This window comes from Equus caballus, chromosome 4 (assembly GCF_041296265.1).
Source record: "Equus caballus isolate H_3958 breed thoroughbred chromosome 4, TB-T2T, whole genome shotgun sequence".
NCBI lineage: Eukaryota > Metazoa > Chordata > Mammalia > Perissodactyla > Equidae > Equus > Equus caballus.
Genome location: NC_091687.1, coordinates 4315604 through 4341569, shown reverse-complemented (window position 1 = coordinate 4341569; position 25966 = coordinate 4315604). Strand labels below are relative to the sequence as shown.

General features: G+C 39.2%; 1 protein-coding gene across 2 annotated transcripts in view; it reads left to right on the top strand.

Moving 5' to 3' along the window:
* Positions 1–25966, top strand: part of RELN (reelin) — a 459089-nt gene that overhangs the window by 259610 nt on the left and 173513 nt on the right. For both annotated transcript variants that reach the window (XM_023638850.2, XM_070265359.1), the window contains exons 10-11: positions 1378–1618; positions 17948–18093. In XM_023638850.2, the coding sequence (XP_023494618.1) occupies positions 1378–1618; positions 17948–18093 (387 nt within the window). The remainder of the gene's footprint in view (positions 1–1377; positions 1619–17947; positions 18094–25966) is intronic.

The window sequence follows — 25966 nt, the reverse complement described above, 5'->3', positions numbered from 1 at the left end:
ATATTTATGTAAATGGATTTAAGCAAGGCAGCATAAATATTGGAAATTTTACCCAAACTTCCATTTTTTCTCTAGCTAGTAGTTATATATCATAGTTTAGGTAAATTGTAGTAGATATTTCTTGCTGGAAAATAGCTACATGCTTTTGATATGATGCATAGTGAATGTACACATTTAATTCCAACATGTAAAGATCACATTCAGCTGATTCCATTTGGTTTTATTGAAACTTTCAATTTTAGGTCATGCGCCAAACTATCATACTCATTAATGCAAATTTTCCATACCATTAGTGAGCAGAATGAACGTATTTTCAGTCACTTCCTAAAACTGAAATATGTTATTGTCATCGGTTTAAATTCTTTTTGAAGCTAAAAACATATTCATCATGAAATATCTTAAAAGAAAGGGGAGTTGGTTACCCCCAAAGGTAGAGTGCACCATCTATAACCTGCACTGACAAGTCTATGGATATATATGTGCTTCATTCGTGAGTGAAAAATATGTCTTTTCTGTAGTCCTTTCAAAACTGATTTATAGTAAGCCTGGGGTACTACTAGTTTGCATTTTAGCACCACTTTTAATCTTGGCTAAAGCTATCATTTTTACTATAGCAGGTTTCTACCTTAGTAGAATAAAATGTTTAGTAAAAATACTTTATTATATAGTAAAGGGCCTAGATTCTAACAGACGTAATATAAAAATCATGTTAAATTATATCAAGTTTTTAAAGATGGATCTACATGAAATTGCAAAGAATTATAGAGCATTTAATTCTCATGGCAAATCTCACATTTCATATAGACAAAACAAATAAAAATGTATCTGGTTACTAGAAATAAAATAACTATTATGTAAAGACTGTGAAACATGTAGCATACATTGGCCTCTAAAAGATGCAAAATTTCAGAGTAAATCAAAATTAAGATAATGATTTTATAGTTTTTCTCCGTTTTTTCTTCTTAGTATCAAATAAAATCAACTGTTTTATATTGAGTGTCTACCATATGCAAAAAACTGTGCTGGAGACACTTTGATTGTGTACAGGCACCATGAAAGTAGGCAGCATTTTCTCCTCAATTGTTCTTTTACTGGCTTACTTGAATTCTTCGTGTCCGCCTTGCGTGAAAAGTAAATCTCTTGAAGACATTTAATATTTAAACTACCATCACTCAATATGAGCAACTTAAGAGTCAGCATATGCTAAAAGATTTAAGGGCTGTGGGATTGTGAGTATTTAACCTGTAATGTAAGTAATATTTTTAAGATAATAAAACTATGATCTTAATTAAGAAACAAAATTGATCCATAAGAAAGAAAAGTGAGCGTTGTTAAACTTTCTTGCGGCACCAATTCCCATCTCACCATATGTTTCAGAGCGCCTTCCAATGTCAGCACAATCATCCATATCCTCTACCTTCCTGAAGATGCCAAAGGGGAAAATGTCCAGTTTCAGTGGAAGCAGGAAAATCTCCGTGTAGGTGAAGTGTATGAAGCCTGCTGGGCCTTGGATAACATCCTGGTCATCAACTCAGCTCACAGACAAGTCATTTTAGAAGACAGTCTGGACCCAGTAGACACAGGCAACTGGCTTTTCTTCCCAGGAGCTACAGTTAAGGTTTGGTCTCTCTTTTGTTCCTTCTCCCTTCTAATATCTAAAGCTTGATAAACCAAATTGTACAAAGATAACTATTCTTACCAAATCCACTAGTAAAAGAATAGGTAATATTCTAAAGAGTAGGGAATCCAAGCAGAGACCGAAGGGTAATTTGGAGTTGGTGAGGTGGGAGGAATACTGTTTCTAGGATCAGAAATCATGTACCTAAAGGCTAGATGGTGAGAACACAAGGAAAAGGTCTTGGAAAATGTTCGAAATAGTTGCCTAACAGATTTTGATTCAGACTTGTGATGGTTAAGTCTGGAGACATGAGCAGTGACAGAACCTTGGAGGTCTTGCCAAGCTGCTGTAGAGTTTGAACTTTGTCCTAAAGGTGATGGGAGGCACTGACGAGGTCTAAATAAGAGTAGGACAGTCAGATTTGATTTTTGAAATATCCTTTTGAGGATGGAGGACAGAATGGAAGAGAGAGAGCATATGTGGGGAGACCATTAGGAGGCCGCTAGCAGTCCAGTGGGAGATCGTGTTGGCCAGATCGTGTTCCCTCATCCAGGGAGAGGATGGGAAAATCTGAATGGATTTCACAGATTTTTAGGAGAGGGAATGGAGGAGATTGGGGACTGATCCTGATGATGAGGGAATAGCAGATGTCAAGGACAAGATTTGGGCACCTGGTTGGACGGTGGTGCCATTCATAGAAGGAAGAGCAGGTTCACAGGAATTGATGGATTCGCTTTGGACTTGTTGCTCTCTTTCTTTAATTGAGATATATTTGACATATGACATTATATTAGTTTCAGGTGTACAACATAATGATTCGTTGTTTGTATGTATTGTGAAATGATCACAATAAGTCTAGTTAACATCTGTCACCATACATAGTTGTAAAACTTTTTTTTATTATAATGAGAACTTTTAAGATCAAGTCTCTTAGCAACTTTTAAAAGTGCAATACGGTATTACTAACTATGCTGTATATATGCTGTACCTGTCACCATGCTGTCCATTATGGACATGTTAATCTTGATCATTCTGGGGGCAGACAAGAAGGAATATTTGATGGGAGGTTCGATGTATGGATCAGGAACTCAGAGGAAGTTTGGCAATTATCAACCTTTTGAATTGGAATTGAAATCCTGGGCTTACCTGCCCAGAGAGTATGTGGAATAGGAAATTGTGCCCAGGCAATATAAAATATGCCATTAGACCCTCAGCTTGGCCCTCTCAAGTTTCCAATATGTGAAAAAAAAGTACAAATACAGCTTAGAGCATTTTAAAAATGTGGGTCATGGGTACAAAAAGTCCTGTGCTGTGTTTGGGTGAGGTCACAAGAGGAGTAGCAAGAGGAATGTAAAGATCTAAGATGCTCACCTCCTTTTAGTAATTTATTTGAATTCTAGAAAAATGATTCCAAATTATTTAGAAAATCTTCAACACAGGAACTCTCCTGGCACAAATAACTTCTTGCTTAACAGATCAAACTCTGGACATTTTGCTTTAAGTTGATGAAATTACACCAACTGACTGGCATTAGGAACAGGCATCGTCTTTGCTCGATGTGAGAAAACACCCAGTAAACTTTATGAAATTTTTTTCTGAAAAAGACTCTGAAACCTTGGTCCCTTTAGAGAGAGTCATGGATTCCTTTCATATGGGTATAGAAAAGAACCTTTGTAAGGCTGTCTATCCCGTGTCATATCCCACTACCACTTGATTAAAGGAAGGGTTTCTGTTGTCATCGTTCAACACTGGCAAGAAGATGCGTGAACCCAGGAAACACAGGGAGGACTCAGAGCCTGGGATTCACATCCTTTTCCCATGAGGATTGTTTATCACTTGGTCTCAGTACCCTTTACTCTATAAATGCACTTTTTATACTTCATTTTACAAGCCATTATACTAATCTAATTAGCTATTTGGTTTCTTAATGCATGGTACCCATGGTAAAAATGCATGAAGTGTGGTTTTGCTTCAATAGTAATGCTTAATTAAATTACAACTTCACATGGAGCATCGTTTTTCTTTGTGGTCCCTCCTCCTACTCATAGCTTACCAATCATGCATTTAAGACTTGCCTAGTGACCTATTGCCTTCTAAGAAAAAAAATCGTTGTAGTAATGATTCAGATCATGGTTTTTGACTTAGTTATCACATAGAAATTTTTCTCTGATGTTTCGTTTTAAAACTTGAAATTTTGCAGTAATAAAATCCAAGAATTGTCATTTTAACTCATTTACATGACCACCTTTTTGCTTTCTGGCTCAAACATCTGAGCATGAAAAACTTGCTTTTGCCAAATGATTTGGAGTTCTAGAAATAAAAATTGTTTATTTCAACTGTATGCAATTTCTTCGTTAAATATTGCTCCTTCGCTTGGTGACCTCTGAGGTGGAAACTGAATACAACCAATTAGAAAGCATTCATCTCAATGTTCCTGTTGGTCACAGGACGTTTTAAACTTTGCTTTATTTTGGACTTTTGGTTTTGAGGGTTATGTTTGTTCGTTTGCTCAACCTACGTGTTATCTTTTCTATGTTCAATAAAAGTTTCCAAGATGTTTACATCTTAACTAAGGTCAAAGAGTGAGTCCAAAAGCAATTGAGAAATCATGCTTAATTACAAAATAGAGCTCATTCAAGGAAAAAATGTCCAAGCACAGGTAGGATACTCTTTGTCTAAGTAATAAGAGCTGATTTTTATTGAGCATTTATTATTCCAGGCACACACATGAACGCATGCACGCGCACACACACACACACACAGGCTTATATATGTCATCTCATATAGTTTGATCTTTATAAACCTATAAAGAAGATGCTATATTAGCCCCACTTTACGTATGTGGAAAGTGGACATAGAAGTGTTAAATAACTTGTCCAAATATACCTCTCACCAGTGGCGGAGCCAGGATTCAAATGCAGGAATCTGACTTGATCTTGATCTCAGTCGCCACGTGACTTTGCTCTTAGAAGTAGTAAATATAAACGCGTGCGTCTGTTTGTCCTGTGTTTCTTCCCAACATCCGTTTGTTAAATTATCTGCCCATTTTCTTCCCCATCACTCTCTGACTATAGGTTAAAAGATTCTTGTTTTACTCATCTTTCTTGATCTTGCTCCAGCTTTATTCCATTTGTGCTGCACATGTCTTCCTCTGGATATAACATTAGGTTGAACGAGCAGGACTTAGGGATGGAAACTGGCTATAGAAAACAGGTCCGTTCTTTTTCCCCAGTGATCATTCAGATTCACTCTGACAGCTTCTCTATCTCTGCCCTCTTTGCATGAAAACCAAGGCACGTCCCAAGACTGCTGATAGACCAAAAATGTCATCCAGTCACTTTCGTCTCCCAAACAGTCTCAGCTCAATAACATATATGACGAGTTCACTGTAATAGTCCAAACTCCAAGCTTCATCCACAGCTTCTCCCCTGCTCCGGCTGAGGTCTGCTGCAGTGGGAATGGAGGCGGTGGTCAGCTTCTTATCCTTCCTCACCACCCCCCAGGAGTTTCAGCCTCTGGACCCTCTAGGACTGGGTCTTGAGGAAGGAGAAGAGACAAGAGGCAGATATTGTTGTGAGCCAGAATTACTGATCCCTCAGCCTGGCAAGTGATCAAAGCTGACTCTTGAATCTGCTAATAGGCTCTTTGGAAATCTCCCCGCTCCTCATGAAAGCTGGGGATCTCTCATTTGCACTTCCCCAGTGCATCTCTCCGACAGGTCACGTCCGCTTCCACACTTGAGCCACCGGACCTCTGGCTGATGACTACAGACTTTCTGCTGAGGGCTCCTTGCCCCTCCAGGGAGCCCTTCAGGGCAGCATCTTAGACAAATTAGGCTGCCTTTTGTGTGCATGAGCCCAAGCCTCGTCTGTGGTGAACACTCACCGTAGATCCATTGTTGGGGGGAGAGTAGTTACTTCTAAACACAGCCCTCTTGTTACCCAACCACCTGCCCGGAGGCCCCAGGCCCTAGTCTGAGCCCATACAGCATGCCCTACAAGTCCTGAGCACCCGGCTTGAGGAGGGAGAAGGGACCCTCCTTCCCTGACATGGGCATGGGTGGGACGCACAGCTCACCAATGACCCTCTCTAAAGAAATCGTCTCTCTGCTGTCCAGCTTCCCACACATGCCAACTTGAAACTTGAGTACCCTCGATGTGAGTGACTAAACCATTTTATCACCTCTTTTGCTGGGTCCTTAGAGCTGGTCCATCACCTCATTTTGGCATGTGCAGTTGCCACCCATTTTCTTGGAGCTTTAACCAAAACTGATGCAAACCTAGTCCCATTGCAACATTCTGCTACACTGGACATATCCCTCCAGGAGAGCATTTACAACATCGCCTCGTAGATTTTTATGTTTCTGTCTCCCTGGTTAGAATGTTAGCTTCGTAAGCTCAGGGACCATTTCTCCCATTTTTCCATCCCCCATGTTTAGCACACGATCGGTTGTTATTAGGTGTTAATTGAACGAATGAAAAGCCAGAAAAAAATAACAAGAAGATCTAGTTTGTGGGGAAAGAAGCGAAAGTTTATAATTCAGTGCTGCCTTGAAGGCAGCTGAAAATATGTGAATTGGCCTGGCTACAGCACACCTGTTAAGAAAATGGGCTTAACACTCTGCGTTCAAATCTTGCCTTCACCATTTATGAGCCATGTGGTCTTGAGCAAGTTGCTTAGCTCTCAGTTCCTCAGTGTCCTTACCTGTAACAAGACCTCAGGTTGTGATAATTAAATAATAAAAGACATGTAAAACCCTTAGAATAGTACCTGGCACATAGAAATGGCTTAATAAATATGTGTCCTCTTCATTGAAAACTTTGAGAACAAATGTGCTTCACAAGGAAGCGAATATAGAGGAAAATGAGTAGAAGGCAAAAGATTGAGCTGACACTGCCAATTATGGGGAGGGGGAAAAGAATAAGATAGAAAAATATATAGACTTCACAATTTATGTCATCCTTAAATGTCATTAAAGTAATACCAAAACCAAATGCATTAAATTGATTAAATTGGACACAAGTATTGCTCATACATGTAAACTTTGGCAGTCAAAATGAGAAACAGATTCCGTTGGAAATTTAAATGCCATTTGTGTTTTGGAATATTAATAGTAGTTTTCATTATTAACAACAAATGATTTTTTAAGTGCTGCTGTCCACAAAACAAGAGAATAGAGAGTAGTGAGTATGTAAACCATCCAGCTGGTGATCTTGAAAATAATGTTGGAGGTGGCAAACCTAATAGGGAAGATAAAAATGAGTCACTGGCATTCGCAGTACATATTTCTCCTTGTCTTCTTTGGATTTTTTTTAGTTTCTTTGGGAATATTTGATCCATTTCATCTGCACCTGCCCTTGTTTATCTCAAGTAGGACAGACTGATATAAGACCAAATACAGTAATTAACTTAAGGAGTTTATGTGATCTGGAGAATTGCAATTATAGGTCATCAGTTTAAATCTGCCCTGAGTTGGTAGGGGCCATTACCATCTGTTGACTCTTTAGTAATTAATATAAAATAGATATATAACAGTATTGGCTTTTAATGTAAAACCTGACCTTACACTTGTACTTTTGGCTTTGGAATTAGTAAGCCAAGGAGGACTATAAGAGGTTATAGAATTGATATGTTCTCCCTCCACAGCCATCTGTGTTTCTCTGCGTTCTCCTTACAAGTTCATGGCCTTGTCTGACTCATCTTCCAGTGCTTTTCTGGAGAAGTTTCCCATGTGGAAGAAAAGCTGTACCACATTCTGATGCTGCTAATTACCATCATGATTTTTTATTTCTCACAAATCCCTAAGCAGCCCTTTATTCACAACCAAGTATGTGGGCTCTAAACGCCAGTAAATATAGTGCTGCAGGTAGAGGGTTCCCCAGAACACCACCCTCGTTAGCAAGCTCCCAGGGTGAGCAGATCACGGACTCAGCAAGGCAGGGAGCCTGCAGCCCGCTCCATATTGAATCACCTGCCTTAATGGTTGGGTACATGATTTTGCCTTCTTTCACCGAATGTTGCATCCTTCTTTTACTTTGGTATATGATTTCCAGACTAATCAAGAATTGCCTGTGTCAGTTGTTCCTATTCTGAGGATACAGCATATAGCTGTCACTTCATCATCCTCAGTTGCTAGAATTAGCTGTTGCTCCCCCTGGTGCCATCTCCCGCAGCATCTCTCTCTCTCTCTCTCAGGGGGCTCTGGGTGTTTGTGCCACATTTAACAGTGGGAGGCACATTCTTCCTTTCTGAAGTGAGAGTATGATTAATCTCAGGGCAAATTCTGGTGCTCCATCTCGGTGAGAGTGGTCTTGGTTTTGCCATCAACATTTAAGGGAAATGAACTGATGTTTTTGCCCCCTTCCGTTTGAGACACGTAGTATCAAGAATGAGCATTTCACCTTGGGTAGGATTCTCCTATCTGGGAATGATCCTTGCAATAGCCTGGAGACTGTGTGAATACCGGATAATAATAAATACCGTCATCCCTAAGTATCCCCCCTTACCAAAATCCACACGTGCTCAAGTCCCTTATATAAAACGATGTAGCATTTGCATATAACCTACACACATCCTCCTGTATACTTGAAATCATCTCTAGGTTACTTCTAATACCTAATACAATGTAAATGTTATGTAAATATTTGTTATACTGTATTATTTAGGGAATCATGACAAGAAAAAGTCTGTACGTGTTCAGTACAGGCACAACCGTCATAGGCCTTTCGATCAGATGAGCAGTTGGCTGAATCCGCGGATATGGAACCCACAGATATGGTGGGCCGACTATAATAGTAATAAATAATAATAGTATCCATACTTATGATAAGTAGTAACAGTAATAGTAGTAGTAAAATCATGGCATTTCGCGAATGCTTTGTAGGTGTGAGCACTCTGAGGAAGGCCCTGTCATCCGACTTTTTATCTATAAGAGATAAACATTAGGTGTCTACAAAGACCCTGGATGCCTAGTGCTTAATTTCCCTTAGTCACTCTTGAAACATCTGGACAAGTCCATCAAAGTCATCTCTTTCCAACTTCTCAAACACACATCCTGCAAGCTGAGAATATCCTTGATTTCAAGTTCAAAGAAAAAGACTAAATGTGAGATTTTAGACGCTCAGCCTGGCGCTGCTGAAGGCTCCCACTTTCCATAACTCACCATCAAAGAGAAGAGCTGCACAGTCAGTAAGGTACTCAGAGGAGAACCCAGGGACAAAGGACTTGGAAAGAGCTGTGAGCAGGGTTTTGGGTTTTCTGTTTTCTTTATCCTTTAGCAGTACCCCACAAAGCAGAATTTCCAAATGGAGCGATATGCCATGGAGGTGAATATTGGCCAAGCAGCTGCTTCATTTTGTTCGTTTGTTTGTTCCCATCTTTGGTGGCAGCCAAAATTTGTATTTTGAAAGCATGAATCATACATGACTCCTTGCTATCTGTGTCTCTGTGAGATAGAGAGAGTGAAAGAGAGAGGGCTTTGCTCGCTCACTGTTAATAAATGTTTATGTCTGCCCAGCTAGCCTGGTTACCCTCAGCTTGGAAAGGCATAAATCACTGGCTTCTGTCAACCCTGGAATTGACCTGCAGATTAAATGCAGATCACTGTGAGATAGGTGCTGTTCCATGTATTTTTTATTTTTAAGAAATCTTCCCACTCTGATTGCTGTGCCTGCACCTGCTAATCTTTTCTATTTATTACCCTAGTTCACCGTATGGATAGTAAAGAATTCCAGATTACTCCCTCTACACATTTATGTCAACTTGTGTTGAGAAGTAAACCAGCTCTAAATGACACAGATTCAGTTATGAAGGTTTGTCCTTTAGAATAGGCTGTGATTTGATCACATGGACTTAAAAGAAATTCCCTTAAAAAGTAATTTATTAAATTTTGCAAATTTATGCCAAGCATTGGGAGTAACTAAGTATACAGAATTTAGAAGGGTCATATCTTATTCTTCTCTCTACAGCCACTTCCAGTTAGACAGACAGCTTCCTCTTCATTTACTCGTGATAAATATCCAATAATAATGTCAATTTTCCCAGTTTAACAAACACCAAAAAAGCCCTAATGAAGACAACAGCCATTCGGTAAATCAACAACCCATTAAGGGGAAACATTAAGTCAGAACAAGAGAGTCTATTAATTTTCTTATAACTCTTGTGCATTATGCGTTTGCCAAATTCATTGTCCCAGTGGACACTAGGCAAATTTGCAGTCCTGAATCAGAATTGGAGCTTTCATTCTGGGATTCCACTGTCACCCGTCTAACGCTATTGTCGCAAATCGTTGAATCGTTAATGGAGAATAAACATCGTTATGTCCAAATTATGAAAAAAATGTAAATTAATTTGTCTGAAAATTTAAAGTCTTAACGCAAGTTAAGGATAATGGAAAAAATCTGAGACAAATGGTAAAAGGGCTGATCATATCCAAAGCAGAATTCATTTTCAAATGTGCCTTTTGGTAATGTAATCCCCTGGCAGAGCAATACCTGCCTACTATAATGCCCGACTTGTCTGCCAGAAATTGAGCACCCCAGAAGAAGGTTTCAACAATCCATTCAGTGATTTTCTTTTTTTAGAGTGTCAGGACAAACAGGAGGAAGTCAGATAGGCTTTCCAGAAATGTGCTTTGCAAATCACTCTGCTGGAAACTATCTGGTCTGTAACTTGAGGGGTTTGAGTCCTGATTTTCTAATGAGGATAAACCCGAGCTCAGTTAGACTTGTGGCTAGTCCGTGTTCCCATGTCTTTTCCTATTAAGAATCGGAATGTTAACTATGATTTTCTGGCCAGATTCCAGCCTGGTTAATTGCATGCTGTCTACCTCAATTCCCTTTGCTTGGGATGTTCTTCACTTTCGATTGCCTTGCTCTCAATGTCATGTTTCCCCCAAGAGGTGGGTACATGATATTGTAGAATGAGCCAGAATATAATTTGTTAAGCAAATAAGAGTACTTTGGGGATGAAGGGTTAAGCATGAGTAGTGTGCTTTTCACTATTTTCCCCCAATGTGGCCTATTTGTATAGTAATTAATGTGGAATAGCATTAGTGAAACATGGAATTGAGCCAAATCACCATGACAAGAGTGGCAATAACACAGAAACAAATAATTTTGAAAAACTCTGCTGAAAATAACCATTCATACGAATCCCCAGAGCCTGCCTACCCAATGCACCATTTTCGTTTGTTTTTGGTCTGAAGCTGACACATTTAATCACTAATTAAGTTAACAAAATATTCAGTGAGTGAAATTTATTTTATTCTCTATGATCATCAAAAGCGTAGTAACATTTTCCATCATCTTTGTACCTAGCACAGCACAGGGCACAATAACTTGCATAGTGACGCTCATTAAAGTAAAGTTTGTTAAAGGAATGAATGAAAATGGAGCAGAAAAGGGGAAGGCATTAACATTAACTGATTTCTAAGATTGACCACCATTTAGTAGGCATGTTACCTACTACCTGTGATCTACTGCAAGTTGTCTCATCTCATCTTCACAATAAGCCCCATTTCACAGATGGAAAAACAGTGTCTCAACGGCAAACGGCTTCCCCAAGATGAAACAGCTTTGATTTTCATGGCCAAGTATGTTTTGCCATAAAGCTCGGCCCTTTCATTCCTTGGTATCATGCAGCCTCCCGTGTTGTGCCTGGCATCCTCGGCCTTAATTTGAGGAGGCAAGTCTGAAAAGCTCAGACACTGTGAAAGTCAAGTTGATCCCATAGACAAGGTTAACAAGTGCCCTATGGAATTTACGTTGTTACTTTTCCTCTCATTACTCCAATTCAGATCCGTCACTATTGCCATTTTAGAGTTGTCATAACTGTTGCCAAGTAATTATACACGTGTCACAAAATATACCCTAAATTGAATCTTTATAAATCTTAGTACAAAGTGGTTCAAATGTGAACACTTAATGAATCCAGAAAATAATGAGGAAAAAATACTCTTTAAGCTCCCTCAAATTCACTCACCGTGGCTGAATCTATTGTGTTGACTAGGGAAAATGCACTTCAGCCCTCCCGCACCTGGACGGTGTTCATAGCCAAGTTTTGAGTTCTTTAACTGGCATTAAATTACCCAGCATTGAATGTGTGGAAAAGGACAGAAATTCATTTTGCCTCATGAGAGACATCATTCTCTTCTTATTTTGATTTTTTTATAGCATGAAAGTCTGTCCCTTTAAAGACCATTGAACCAGGATGTAGGAAATACTCACTTCTATGTGATAATAGCCATAGCATAGTGAAGGACCTAGGAAACACAATGATATGCAGGCTATAATTCAGTCAATTTCCAGTCACTCAGTCACACATCTCACTTTAATCCGGAAACTCAAATACCAATATATTTTATTTCCAGCCAGACAGTGGCTAAGGCTAATTTATGGCTTTGCCAACAATGCCATTTTAATTAATTTTATTCATCTTATTTCTCTTTCCTCTGCTCCTCATAGCTCATCTGTTTGCATTGCCTAGATTTTAATTAAAAAACCTCTCCTCTCTAAGGAGCAATCTGAAGTGGCAAAAATAATCACTTAAAATATTACAGTCATTAAAAAATTGGCTGTGGTGGAAGCCATGCATTTTCAATTTTCCTACAAATGATGTTTTAGCTTCCTTTTAAAGTGCACTTTGTATCTCAATTGTCTGCCACCAGCCAGCTTGGCTATCAAAAATGGTCTTCCAGCTGGGTGGGCTGAGTGACAACTCCTTAATGGAGGAAATGGATGGCTCTCTGCTCCTGTGGAGGAGAAGGGTTACCAGGCAGATTTCATTCCATCTGCCACCAGCGCTCTGCAAGCTGGCATGGCCCAAATGCCCAGTATCCTCATCCCAACAAAAAGGATACCGTCGCAAAATAAATTGTAAGGCTACAGATGTCTGAAAGAATCATCAGGGCCATTAGACCCCAGGGAGATAATATTAAGAGGTGCCTCGGTGTTCATCTTTGATGAAAACTTAATTAAACTATGGCGGAGGCCATTGCAAGTACTTTTACAAGTACAGAGGTGAAGTCATTAACATTTTCAGCAGAGTGCAGGGAGCAACCTTAGAAAAACGCCATCCTGAATTGTGGCCAAGGGCCTGTTACAGTGAGGAATTTGCAGTGATGTTTCCTGTTGATGCTTTTCTGAATGGCAAATTCTTGTCACTTAGTTACACTGTGTTCTACTTTCCAAGGAAAGGGAACCCATTTAACAGCAAAATAGGAAAATATTTTTGATTAACAAATGGAAACAAATAAGGACTATAGTTAAGGGATTTTTAAAAATCGGAGATCTGCTAATACTTAGAAGTATAAAGTGTATGTCACTGATCAATGCTAAAATAATAAAACCAAGTAAAAATAATTGTGATTAATATCATAACTAATGTACATTAGTAGGGCTAGAAATAGAAAGAAATACCTAGAGTCATCTGCAGAATTTATGCTTTTATTTTACCAAAAATAAATGCTTAGTTACCTGATATATACTCACCATAAGTCAGTCAAAATCTATGACTCAGGAAGTCACATGGTGTTTATAATCATTTGCTCCAGAAAACCTGATAGATTTTTACTATACTCAAAATAGTCCTGAATTCAAGCTCATGTGTCTCACAAAGCTCCACATTTAACTGTCTTTTGAAGTCGTTTAGATTTTAATTGTTATTGCGCATAAGTAATATGAGTTTGAATAGATGCTGAACAAAAACAGCTGGGTATTAAAATCAATGAGAGCAATTTCCTGAAATTCTTTTCATACTTTTAATGCACATTTTGTTTGGGTTTTTAGCAAACTATATTGATGTTAAACAATGCAAGTTCATCTGTAAGAAAAGTGGCGACAGACATCTTGCATTATTAAGTTTTGCTGTCTTAGGAGAATGTTTGGTAGTCTGCCAAAATTTGGAGGGCTTTTAAAGTTCTAATTGATGGTTCTATCTGCCCTGAAAATGAATGAATGTTTGCGGTATTTTTATCAGATTGTATTGTGGGGCATATTTCTTTACATTTTACTAAAGGTTTTAAGCTGATCTGAAGAATGTTAATAACTATTCTAACGAGAAACACAATTAAAAATAGATTTAAATACTCTTCTATTTCTCTGTCACCTACTGCTTAGAGTATGGAATGTAATCGTTTATTTTTGGGGGAAAGTACATATTCAGAAATAAAACAACAATTATTGTATAGTACTTAGAAGTTTCAGAAAAACACTTCTGTATATTGTTATAATATTATTGTGCTTCTAACAGGGTCTCTAGGGAGTAGATTCTCCAGTGTGAGAAACTGAGGCCTCGAAGGGTTAAATGACTTAGGCAAAACTGTGTAGCCATTAAGCGGAGAAAATGCACGGGAACGGGCCTTCTGATTCCAATCCCCAAACTCCTTGAGGATGGGTCACAACTGAGCCTTCATTCCTTGTCATCCTGATGGTTTTTGGTTTCCAGTATCTGGTTCTTTTCCAGCCTTAACCTCCTCAATTCCTGTAAGTGTTGAATTAATTGAGGTAGATTCTAGGAGAAGGTTCAAGCAACCTCTGAGCAAGCAGGCCATGGATTCCCATTCGGAGGCAGAGATGCGAAATCAGACAAGCGGAGGCCACGGACTCTACCTCAGTCGAAATGCACTGAGGCTTAAATTCTTAGTTTGGAGAGCATCTAGGAAACCAGGCCAGTGTAAGACATTGAGCCCCCCATGAGCAATCCTGAAAGAGAACTAGCACAAGACTCTAGCTTGCCTTGTAATTGATTTAGGAATCCTCAGAATGAGACACAGGTTCTTAAATCCAGGGTCTATACATAATTGACTTCTCAGTAGACCCATTCCTGCCCAAATGTCTCAGGAATTCACCAGTTTCACACAAACTATCCCCTATTTATGGTCCTACTGTTACCTCGCTGGCTTGTGTTACCCTCACTCCAAACTTTGAAAACAGTGGGTCCTACACAGAATGGCTGAGGCAGAAATCCTATCGTGATCGCCTTAGCATGGTGGGGAGCGGAGCAAGCCGTCTGCAGCTGTGGGTGGGTTCTGTGCGTCTCCAGGCCCTGGTACCCAGAAAATGGCAGCCCTGTCTTGCTAAGAGATGGGGGGGGTTGAGTCACCTCCCACTGAGCTGTGACTGTTTACTTTGGGTGTGTCACAACGCGTCTTTGGTAGTGTGGCACTCTACTCAGACCGTGAAGAAGAGAATATTCCAAGAGCACTCCTTCTCCCCCTCCATACCCAGGAACATCGGGCCTGTTTGGGAAGGGAGAATAGACCTAACTATGAATCTTCCCTTCCACCCGACAGACAGGATTAGGATATTTCCGGTGCAGAGACCGACACTGACTGATGTAACCACCGCCCTGTTTGTTTGAATTTAGATTGGCATTGAGTATTGTTCTCTTACTGCAAGTTGGTAAAGAACAGTTCTTTCCCTATAGAAATGCTAAAACTATGTCGAAAACTATACCATTCTGTCCTTCCTGGAAACCTGCCAAGGACGGATCCTCCTAGTTTTTAGATCCCACCAGTGTGAAAATTGGTTAGCATTCAATTAAAATGAGTATTAATTTTTTTCAGATTGCTTTCTTTATGCTCAATGTGGTAGGTATTACTTGTGTTTCATATGCTGGCACTGTTACAGTTATAGTGACAAAAAGGTACTTTTGGTAGCGACTTTTCAGTGGGTGCACAATTTCAAATGTACTATTCAACTACCAAAGGTATTTGGTGACAGCAAAATAATTAACAAGAAGATCTCTTAAAATATATTTTTATTTTTCTAAAACGTCAACTCATTTTAATTTTGTGAAACAAGCTTAACAGAATGCTATCCAGTTTTATAATTTTTTTTTTTTCTGAAGAATATTCACCCTGAGCTAACATCTCTTGCCGGTCTTCCTCTTTTTTTGCTTGAGGAAGATTAGCCCTATGCTAACATCTGTGCTGGTCTTCCTCTACTTTTTATATGTGGAACACCATCGAAGCATGGCTGGTGAGTGGAGTAAGTTCACACCTGGCATCCAAACCCATGAACCGGGGCCACCAAAGCGGAGTGCAGAGAACTTCAACCACTCGGCCACAGGGCTGGACCCATGATTTGTTTTTTGACAATAAATTTTCCATTTCAACTAAATTAAAATGTGCGTCAAATATCTTAATAGTATAAATCTTGGAAGAGTAGCAAAACAATTATTTATAACACGGAGTCTTAAAATATTAACACACAATTCTGAGGTCAATGGAACCAAAACTGAAATAGTTAAATTGGTGGTGAGCCAGAAATGACCAGGGTTTCATGTTAAGCAAGCCATTCTTTTTATTACCCAAATATATTCTTTTAAATTGTAGTATAAATGGTCTGTTTTCACGTGTATAGATATTCATATGTGCCATTTCCTTAGACGTTGGTTAAATGTGTCATTTGCATTGCTGTCAGAGCCCTCCTATTAATTCCAGATAAATGTAGACGACAGTTTTTCAGGATTCCAAATGTAAAGATAATTGTGAAAACCATGATGTAGAGCTCAGCAGATTTATTGTTAGGAAAATGATCTTCATTATTCTAGTTCCATTATGTTTACAGGATAACAGTAGAGGGTCCTTGGGTTTGTCATCACTTGACAGTTTCTATTTACTGTTAAATAAACTGAATCCTGGTTTCAAGCAACCTGTGTGGGTTAAGAATCGCATTTCATGAGGTCAGTGTAGCATCTGTGAAAAGTCTGTATTCATTGTGGTGTGAAGAAGGTTCTGGGGCATGTGTGCCACACACTACAGTATTTTCTGAGATGATGACAGCCCAGTGGATATGCTTAATCCTAGCACTGTAAAGTGACCCCCCAAGGTCGTATGCTCCAACTCTCTTGAACTTCTGGAAGCTTCTGGCAGCTTTGTTTACACTTTCCATATAGTGCTCTGGTTCTTCCCTCAATTGATTTTACCAGCTTTACCCAGTTTAATTGTCATAAAACATTTCTTTGCACACCTCACTCCCCTGTTTTAGGACACCACTGCCAACAGAATAACGTAGAGATCTCTTAGACCACCATTTAAGATCCTTCACTGTCGGCTCCAGTCTAATTCTCAAAGTCACACCTACTTATCACCTTTGTCATTCATTCATATTTGTCATCCAACTTGGAGTTTTATCCATCATCTAAAGCCAGTTGAAGACCTGGTCATCCACGAAGCCTACTCATCTAGACAAGCCCTGGATACAGGGATTCCTACCTTCTCTCACCCGTTAGCACTTACCACATGCTCCCTGGCATTGAGACCTATCTTCCATGTATCTCAACTAGACTGGGATTTTTCGACAGCAAAGATTATGTATTATTACACTGCATTATAAACCCCTTCCCCCAGTACCTTCCTTGATGCCTTCTACATCATAAGTTCTCCATAAAAGGTTGGTTGATTACCTGAAAAGGCATACCCAGATCATTCATTCATTCATGTATTGAATTATTGAAGAAATGTTTTTGAATTCCTGCTATATGCCAAGCACTGTGCTAAGACCTGGAATATAGCAGGGAACAAAATGGGCATGATCTCTGCCCTGTAGAACCTACAGTCACTGGGCCTCGCTGATATTTTCCGTCCAATTATGTTTCTTCATTTCTGTTTCATTTTAAGAGTGTATAAAGTGTAAAAGAATGTTTGATCTTTCATTTATTATCATTTCTCTATATGTGACTTATTACTAGTGAGAAAACTAGTGTTCTTTCGGAGAATAACAAAGTTTGTGATTTCCCAGCTCCTTACTGGGGGCGTCATGCACTTCTTAGGTCTGGTCGGAAGCTTTTACTCAAAAGCTAGCTGAGAATATATGATCATATCAGGGATTACTTTGACCTTTTCTGTATTCCATGTTTTGATTAGCTGGCTATTCTACTCATATCCCATTTAAAGACAAATTGTGAAAGGCTTGAATGGCAAGCCAGAAATATATGGAATATTGAAAAGGTCAGTGTGATTTAGCCCATAACCACAGTATTGAAAACATGGGACAAGTCATTATCACACTGAATTCCCCAACAAGGACTGTGGTAAAGATGGGAAATTGTTCCAATTAAAATATTCTTGTTTCTTACTGAAAGCTGAGGTGGCAAAGCTCAAATGGCCTCTTGACTCCTTTTTTGTGATAACTTAATAAGTTAGAAAGAAATTGTAATTGAATTAAACAAGACAGAAAAAGGAGTAACAAGCTCTTTTGAGTTGAGAGTCCATCATAGAGGGAATAATATAATGACTTTTCTAAAATCTCTAATTATACATGAGTAAGACATTTACAGCTACAGAACCAATTCAACAGCCACCCCATGCTCTCTTTTTATCTACAGCATAGCTGTCAGTCAGATGGGAACTCCATTTATTTCCATGGAAATGAAGGCAGTGAGTTTAATTTTGCAACCACCCGGGATGTAGATCTTTCTTCAGAGGATATTCAAGAGCAATGGTCAGAAGAATTTGAGAGCCAGCCTACAGGGTAAGTAATTGCGTCTCCCATGCTGTGTGTAGCACTTACATTTATTCCGCTGGACAGATTTTAAATGCATATTGTTAAATAGCAAAAGCATGCTTAAGTCAATACTGGTGATTCTTATCATAGGCAAGCTGAAAGGGTCACACTTATTCTATAACATTCCTTATTAAGTAATCAACTATTTTTATGCATATTAAAAATTGGTGATTGCAAATACCTCTTAACTTCAGCCACTTATATATTATCTTTGTTTATTCTGCTTTTACTGGGAGAAGGGTTTTTTTTTTCAATGTGTATAGAATACAGAATTGTTCCACTACTATTATATGGAGACTTTCAATTGTCTTCCTGGGGCTGATATTTATAGATGCTGCTACTTGATTTTCAGTGGAATGTGGGTTTGAGCTATAAAAAATTTTTAAGGGGTAAAATTTATCTTTTGAGAGATTTTCAAAGGAGAAACATGGGGGTGAGGTTGACGTAGAAGAGACGGAAGCACTGTGGATAACTTGGTAGTAGTCATTTTTCGCTATTCTGAGCTGTGTGCCTTCTTCTGGGTCCTGTATCCCTAAGATGTCTCCTGGTAATTGAGCAGCATTTTCAGAAGTTCAAGTTGAAAAAAATTAATAGGTTCAGAGAATCAAACTTCATAAGGGAGTGTGAGTTGGAAGGAAATTCTGGAAATTTCCTTCTTCTCACTTGGCTTTTTTTTTCTTTTTTGCAACAAACGCATGTAATCAGAACACCAAGTCCTGTTGTCTAATGTATGTTTTCTAGTACTATGATGAGAATGAATGAAATAACATTAAATTTAATTTCATAATGAATATGAAATAGCAGTAATTTACCTCTTAACTGTGAGAAAGTTTTCCAGAACACAATATTTGAGGTGTAGTCATGTCTCTCTGATCTCAACAAATTAAATCAAAACTGGGTGGAGCTTCTAAGTGCCTGAGTGCCAAGAAGGCCAGTATTGCTCTCTTGGGCTCCCCGCTTCTTGTGCCTTGCCCAGGAACTGCATTCAGACCCAATAAGAGGGAAGTCTGGCCAGCAGCCTGAGCTGCCACGTCAGAGTCTGTCACTGTTGAAAGCTAGATTTCTACTGCGGCTCACCCAGACCTGCTCTTCACTGCCCCCAGGGAAGTCCTTCAGGGCCAGCGTGTGGCACAGACCAGGTGACCCTCTGAAGAAGGTTGACACTTTGAGCAACCCCATCCCCTCGGGGCCTACCATTGACCTCTCTGGGCCTAACATCAGTGCTCAGCCCCTTCAGTCCATGAAGGCCTTCTCTTCGAAGGTTCCTGTCACCCTTGAAGTTTCATGCCCAGTGTCACTCTGGTGTCTCCTTGAGGGACCAGCACCCACGCCTCCTCTTTTTCATCTCCAGGATCTCCCCAGGCCTGAGGCTGCTTTCCTTTGTAACCCTACACTACACAGGGCTCGTTCCACTCTCCTCGCAGGCCGAAGGGCTTTGATGGGGTCCAGAACTTTGACAACGCATGCAAGACCTCTTTAGCTCTCTTCTAGAGATAAAGAATCCATCGCCAGCATGTTGGTCCTTTCTCCCTGATACAAGAGACCAGTTCAAATTCCCTTCCTGATTATGGAGCTTGACTACCTAGGAGGGGGTCCCAAATTTTGAAGCACAAGACTTGTTGACCCACTCCTCCATCTCTTCAAGCCAGTACCGTCCATGTAGCAGTGACAAGTCATCCTCTTCAATGAGACCCACACCCGTGGGGACTCTAGTGATTACCCAGGGAAACCAAGTCCCCATCCCACTAAAGGAGAGAGAAACACAAGTTTACTCTCCAGTGGTACCATTCCACATAAATCCTAAGCCCTGTCTCTCTCTCTCTCTCTCTGCAGTAAGACTCAAAGCCTTCAAGGTCACTTACTCTTATTCTTTTGGGAAGAGAGAAAATTTATTTTTACCTGTGGCCTTCATATCCTCTCCCAGAATGCCCTCTTCCTTTTTTTTTTTTTTTTAAGCTTGTAGTGTCATCAAATCCTGTTTATAAAAGAACAAAAGAAATGCTCTTCTGGATAGACCAATGGTCCATCCAGCTCTCTGCTAGCAGCAGTAGAGACGTAGTACAGACACACAGAAAAACCCTTTGTGAGTTAAGTTTAGAAAGAAATCGGTATGGTATTAGAAGAAACCAAACATATTTTAGAAAATTATCGTACTAGTCCAGAGACATAGCTGGCAAAAAAGTATATTCCAATTAACAGATCGTGCATTCCGTTTTCACAGAGTGCTAAGGATTTAAGAGAATTTCTGGCTAAACCAAATCATTCATCCTCCAAAACAAAAGAGAACTGAAAGTATTTATGCCTGAAAAGAAGAGTGGAAGTCAATATGGACACAGGGGCATCAGAGCACGTTGCATTCACTCTTGGACTCAGGTGGTTTCTGTCCTGCTCTTTACACGCGTCTCAGGACCCAAGATACATCAGGGTTTTGTCACAGTTAAGAGGCTGATGCTTTCGGGCCATGGAATTGTCAGCAGCTTTCTGTCCCAATAACAGGGAATAATGTGCTTGACAAAAAGCACCTGTGCCACTCTAATTGGGATACAATTAATTCGTCTGAGTTCCAAAGGCCGTTTAATTGTTCTAGCAACCACACCTTAGGTTGCTTTGCAGCTTTCCCTCTAGGGCACCAGGCCACACCCCCAGAATGACCTCACCTGTGCTCTCCTCTGATGGCTCAGTCATCAAGTTGGTCTTACGTGATAAAGGTGTTAAAGGGTAATGACAGGGCCTGGTATTTTCTGTTTGGGGTGATGATAAAAATGCTGGTTTCATCCGTGGCGGTGTGTACGCGCGTGTATGTGTGTGTCCACTGCCCACACCCACCAGTCGCAAATGTGGCTTTATTGGTCTAGGTAAGAATGCTGTCATAATAATTTTTAATCACAGCTTCAGGGAAAAAAAATCATGTCACAAAATCAAATTAATGTGAAGTATTTTTACCTATGGTAAGACCTGACAAAGACAAACAGATTAGGAATTTGGTAGGGAAATTCTCGATGTGTTTTGTTTTCTCAGCAAGGTTTACTGAATATTTGTCATTATTCTCCTCCACCATCACCACCCACACAATTTATCATCATAAGCTCACCTACAAAATAGATAGAAAACATAGATGATAAATCTTTATTCAAGAATGACCAATCGAATTGATTGAATTCTATAGTTTTGAGGTGACTTTTTTAATTTAAAAATTAAATTATTAATGTGCATATAATATTTTCATCTCTTAACTATGTTTTCCTCCCATAAGAGTGACGAGAGAGAAAAAAGAATAAGCAGTTGTCTCTAACAATGTCTTCAAAACATTTCATATGAATAGCAAGAAAGAAAAGAAAGCCGTTAAGTCATTATGACTTTTTTTTGGAACCCGCCTTCCCAAATATCCCTGTTTTCCTAGTATTTGAATCAAAGTATTTGATCTCAGATCACGAGGATGCAGGAGTTGTTTGCCTTTCATATCACAAAGCTGTCCCCACTCCAACGTTGATAGGTTCATTTTTTTTTAAGTGTGGTTTTAAAGGTTTTTTTCTTTTTTCCTAAAAAAGACACAGCTGTTACTTCAGCAAGAAAAAAACTAATAGATACACTGATAATTTATGTGAGTCTGTCTAAACTTTGGCTTAGCCTTGCAAACACATCATTTAATTAGCAACTACCATGTCTCATCCAGCTGAGGCTGTCTTCAGGTGAGAGAGGGCTTTGCAGAAAAACACATTGCTTTTATATGGCATCTGTATACTTCTCTTTCATCCCCAATGCAGACATTATATGTTTGTACTATTCAAATACCTTGTTTAAAAATCTATTTTATTCCTGTTACCAGAGTATTCATGTTAAAGAGAAACTCCACAAATGTAATGTGTTGGAATAATTGAATCAAGACAGCATGCTCCAGTCTTCCCAATTGCCCCAAATTCTTGGAAATTACAGAAAAAGAGCAAATGAATCTATAATGACACTGTAAAACAAGAAAGTGTGCCCTTGGTAGTTGGGTCAGGAATTAGGAAAGATTACGCAAAAAAGGAGAGAGGAGGAAGGGATCTGATGAAAGGAGGACACTGTAACCCAAACACATGTTGAGTATGATGCTACACAAGGTGTCTCAGTGTTGCTCTGGGTCACAGATGCTGGACACAGGCATCGGGATGAGCTCTGAGGTGCTCTGTAGGGACTGTCAGGTAGGTGAGCCCTCTCCACGCCCACTTCCCAGGAACAAGCAGTGGATGTGGACACCTCGAGTGGAGAAGCAGGGTAATGCCAGGTGACTGGAAACCTCAAAGGGAATGAAGAGCCCCCACGACAGTCCCCACCACGGGCACACCCCCACCCCCAGCCCCACCCCCGTCAGTAGGCGTTTTTTGCACCAAAACAAAGAGAGAATAGTAGAAATGAATTTAAGCAGGTGATCTAGAATCATCAATCTGGGGAAAATCAACTCCATACAAAAGAAGCATGAGGGGCCGGCCCCGTGGCTGAGTGGTTAAGTCCATGTGCTCTGCTGCAGCGGCCCAGGGTTTCGCCAGTTCAGATCCTGGGTGCGGACATGGCACCGCTTGTCAGGCCACATTGAGGCGTTGTCCCACATGCCACAACTAGAAGGACCTGCAACTAAGATATACAACTATGTACCGGGGGGATTTGGGGAGATAAAGTAGAAAAAAAAAAGCAGCATCGAACTGAGAACTAAGAGCTGAGAAAATGGAAGTAGCAGAATAAACAAATAGAGATTTTATAAGAAGTATAACCCAGGGCTGGCCCCGTGGCATAGTGGTTGAGTTTGTGTGCTCTACCTCGGCAGCTGGGGTTCGCAGGTTCAGATCCCGGATGTGGACCTAGCACCGCTCATCAAGCCATGCTGTGGTGGCATCCCACATAAAGTAGAGGAAGATGGGCACAGATGTTAGCTCAGCAACAATCTTTCTCACACTAAAAAAGGAAGTATAATTAATATGCTCAAAAGGGTAAGAGAGCATACTGCATTTGTGAGATTAAAACAGATTTTATGAGGAAAAAAATAAAACATGAGAAAAGGAAAATATATGACTGTTGAAAGACACTTACTGGATTTTTTTCCCCTGAATATCAGAATAGGCATAGCTGAAGGACAAATTAGTGAGCTGGAAATCTGAGTCTTGATATCATCCCAAGACTTAGGGTTGTTAGATATTGGAAAAAGAGATGTAAAGTATAGGGGGGAAATTGGCACTTCTAACATTAAAAATAATAGAAATTCCAGAGGAGAGGCCCAAGGGAATATATGGAATGAAATATTCAAAGAAATAATTGAAAGAAAAGTCCTAAGATTTCAAAAGGAAGAAGAAAGAAAAGACATATTTCCTATGAAGGAAAATGTTTAGCAAGATGAATGGAAAAAAAAACCCAGTCCTAAACCATCAGGGAGAAACGTCAGAACACCGATAAAAGAGGAAATCCTAAAAGCTTCTAGGTGAGATTCATTGTACTTTCCTTAGTAGCACTGAGTGTGGGTTTAAAAAAAGTGAAGCAGTAATCTTAAAATTTGGAGAGAAAATTATTTGGAACATAAAATTCTTCTCCAGTCAAATATCATTCAAGTTTTAGGGAAAAATAAAAACGTTTTCAGACACACAGGGTTCAGAAAGTTTACCACCCTCAAACCCTCTCTGAAAGAGTTACTAGACAATTTATGCCTGAAAATTGGTCCAAGAAGAAGAGGAGCGAGTCAAGAAAGAGTCATGAGCAAGTCAAACAGTGAAGCTTGCAGTTCAGCCGAAGTAAGTGTTATTATTGGAAGATTTTAATGAAAAATTGGAGTTAAAGCCAAGAGAGCCTCAGCTTGAGAGGTACAGAGGGAGATTGACAAGAAGAGAAAGAGAATAAGGAAGTAAAATACTGCCAACGTTCTTAACTTGCTTGGAGTGAGCACTTAGATCTTGGTTAACTCGGTTAACTTGGTTAACTCTTAATGTTAATGGAAAACTTTAAGGGTAAATATGTATGTTGAAAAACTCGAATAAACCAGATATAGGCTATGTAACTACTGAAATGTTAGGTGAGCATAGAACAAACAGGACTTAATCCAGCTAATGTCAGGAAAGTGAAAAAACGTAGACAGTAAAAAGCAGGGTGAATAGAAAACAGGAAACAGGCAGAAACCGATCTAAACAAATTAGTAACACAATAAATTTGAGTGAGTTATATTCATTTAGTAAATGAGATTCTCACAGTAAGTTTTTTAAAATGGAAAACAAGCCACGTTGAAGAAGTGGGCATCTGAACATTTCAGAACATATTTATGAGAGACCCAACCTAGAATAACGCAAGAAGTTGAAAATCAAAGAAGAGAAGCTAACGTACTAGATGAATTCGACAAAAGAAGCAAGGAGGCATATTAAAATCAGATATTCAAATCAAATTTTAAGAATTCGGGTTTAAGCCTTAAAAGGGCTAAAAAGAGATATTTTAGGCAACAGTATGTGTAGAGCACTTTGCACAATGCTTGGCACATAATAAGCAATCAAAAAACTTAAAAATTAGTTATTCCAACTATAATTGCTACCAGTAATAGGATAAGACCAAAGTGGTGCTCAAAGGGAAATTAAACTCATATTAATGAGATATAAACGAAACACAAACAAAGTTAAATAGGCCAGTGAAACCTAAATTGAAGTTTCTAAAGAAACCAATGAAATGTCGTTAAGAAAAAAGACAATATTAGTTAAAATGATAATTGGATGTATTTTAAAACCGTGGAAGTGCTAACATGGAGCCGCGTAAACAGGTTGCAAGCTGGTAAAAGACATCTATTACTTCTGACTTGTTCTGGTCTGCTTTTGACCTGGACTCTACATTGCTTTCTATTTAAGCAAATTGTTTTTTTATTTAAAAAATATAAGCAGTAAATTTTCAAATAATAAAAAAGTAAGCTCTTCCTGATTAGGTGCGTTCAAATTGTTCTGGAACTCCCTCGTAGAAATTCTAAACCCTTCTTTAATTTGCAGCACATTTACACAGCATCTTTGCTTTTGACATTGCCGTTCTTGAGCTGGTTGATAGCTTCTTCCCCGTCCAAACCAGCTGTCCACGTGAGCATCTAGGACACAGCCACTGGCTCCCTGTCCAGGAGAGGAACTCCTTTACTGAAATTTTACTTTATGGGAAAAAAGAGAATGAGATCTGAACCCTTCCAAAGTGATTTAATTCCTGACAGCTTGGCCCAACGTTAACGAGTGATAGGATTTTTCTGTGGAAGGCGTCAGAGGAGCTTGCTGGCACTGAAATGTTCAGATGCCCACTTCTTCAGCATGGCTTGTTTTCCATAGTCCTTCATCAGTAGTTGACTTGATCAACACCGGCCACAAGGTGGTCCTGAATGTCTAGGAGTTTATGTGAAGGAAGAACAGAACTCTGACCCCTCAAGAAGTGTAGCTTGGGGTTATCCATACCTGGAACGCATCCAGGAGCACTAGGGAATTGAGAATTTAATTCCTCAGGCCCAGAAGGTATGCTAAATAGTGTAATTACTTATTATTGTATTTTGAAATTTAAAAATAGAATAATGACTAAATGTGGTTTGGCGTATACATAATAAAATACTATGTGGCTTGTTTATAAATTAATTACATTAGTAAGATTATTAAGTAAAAAAAGGCAGAATACAAAAATGTCTGTATAACTATCACAACTTTTTGGAAATATACACATAAAAATATTAGAAATAAATATACTAAAATGTTAATTGTGCTTGTCTCTGGGGTAGTATGACTATCGGTGATTTTTTTTTCTTCTACTCTGTATTTTCCATTTTTTCAATAATAAGAATATTACTATCATAATAGAAAACAATTAAATAGAATTT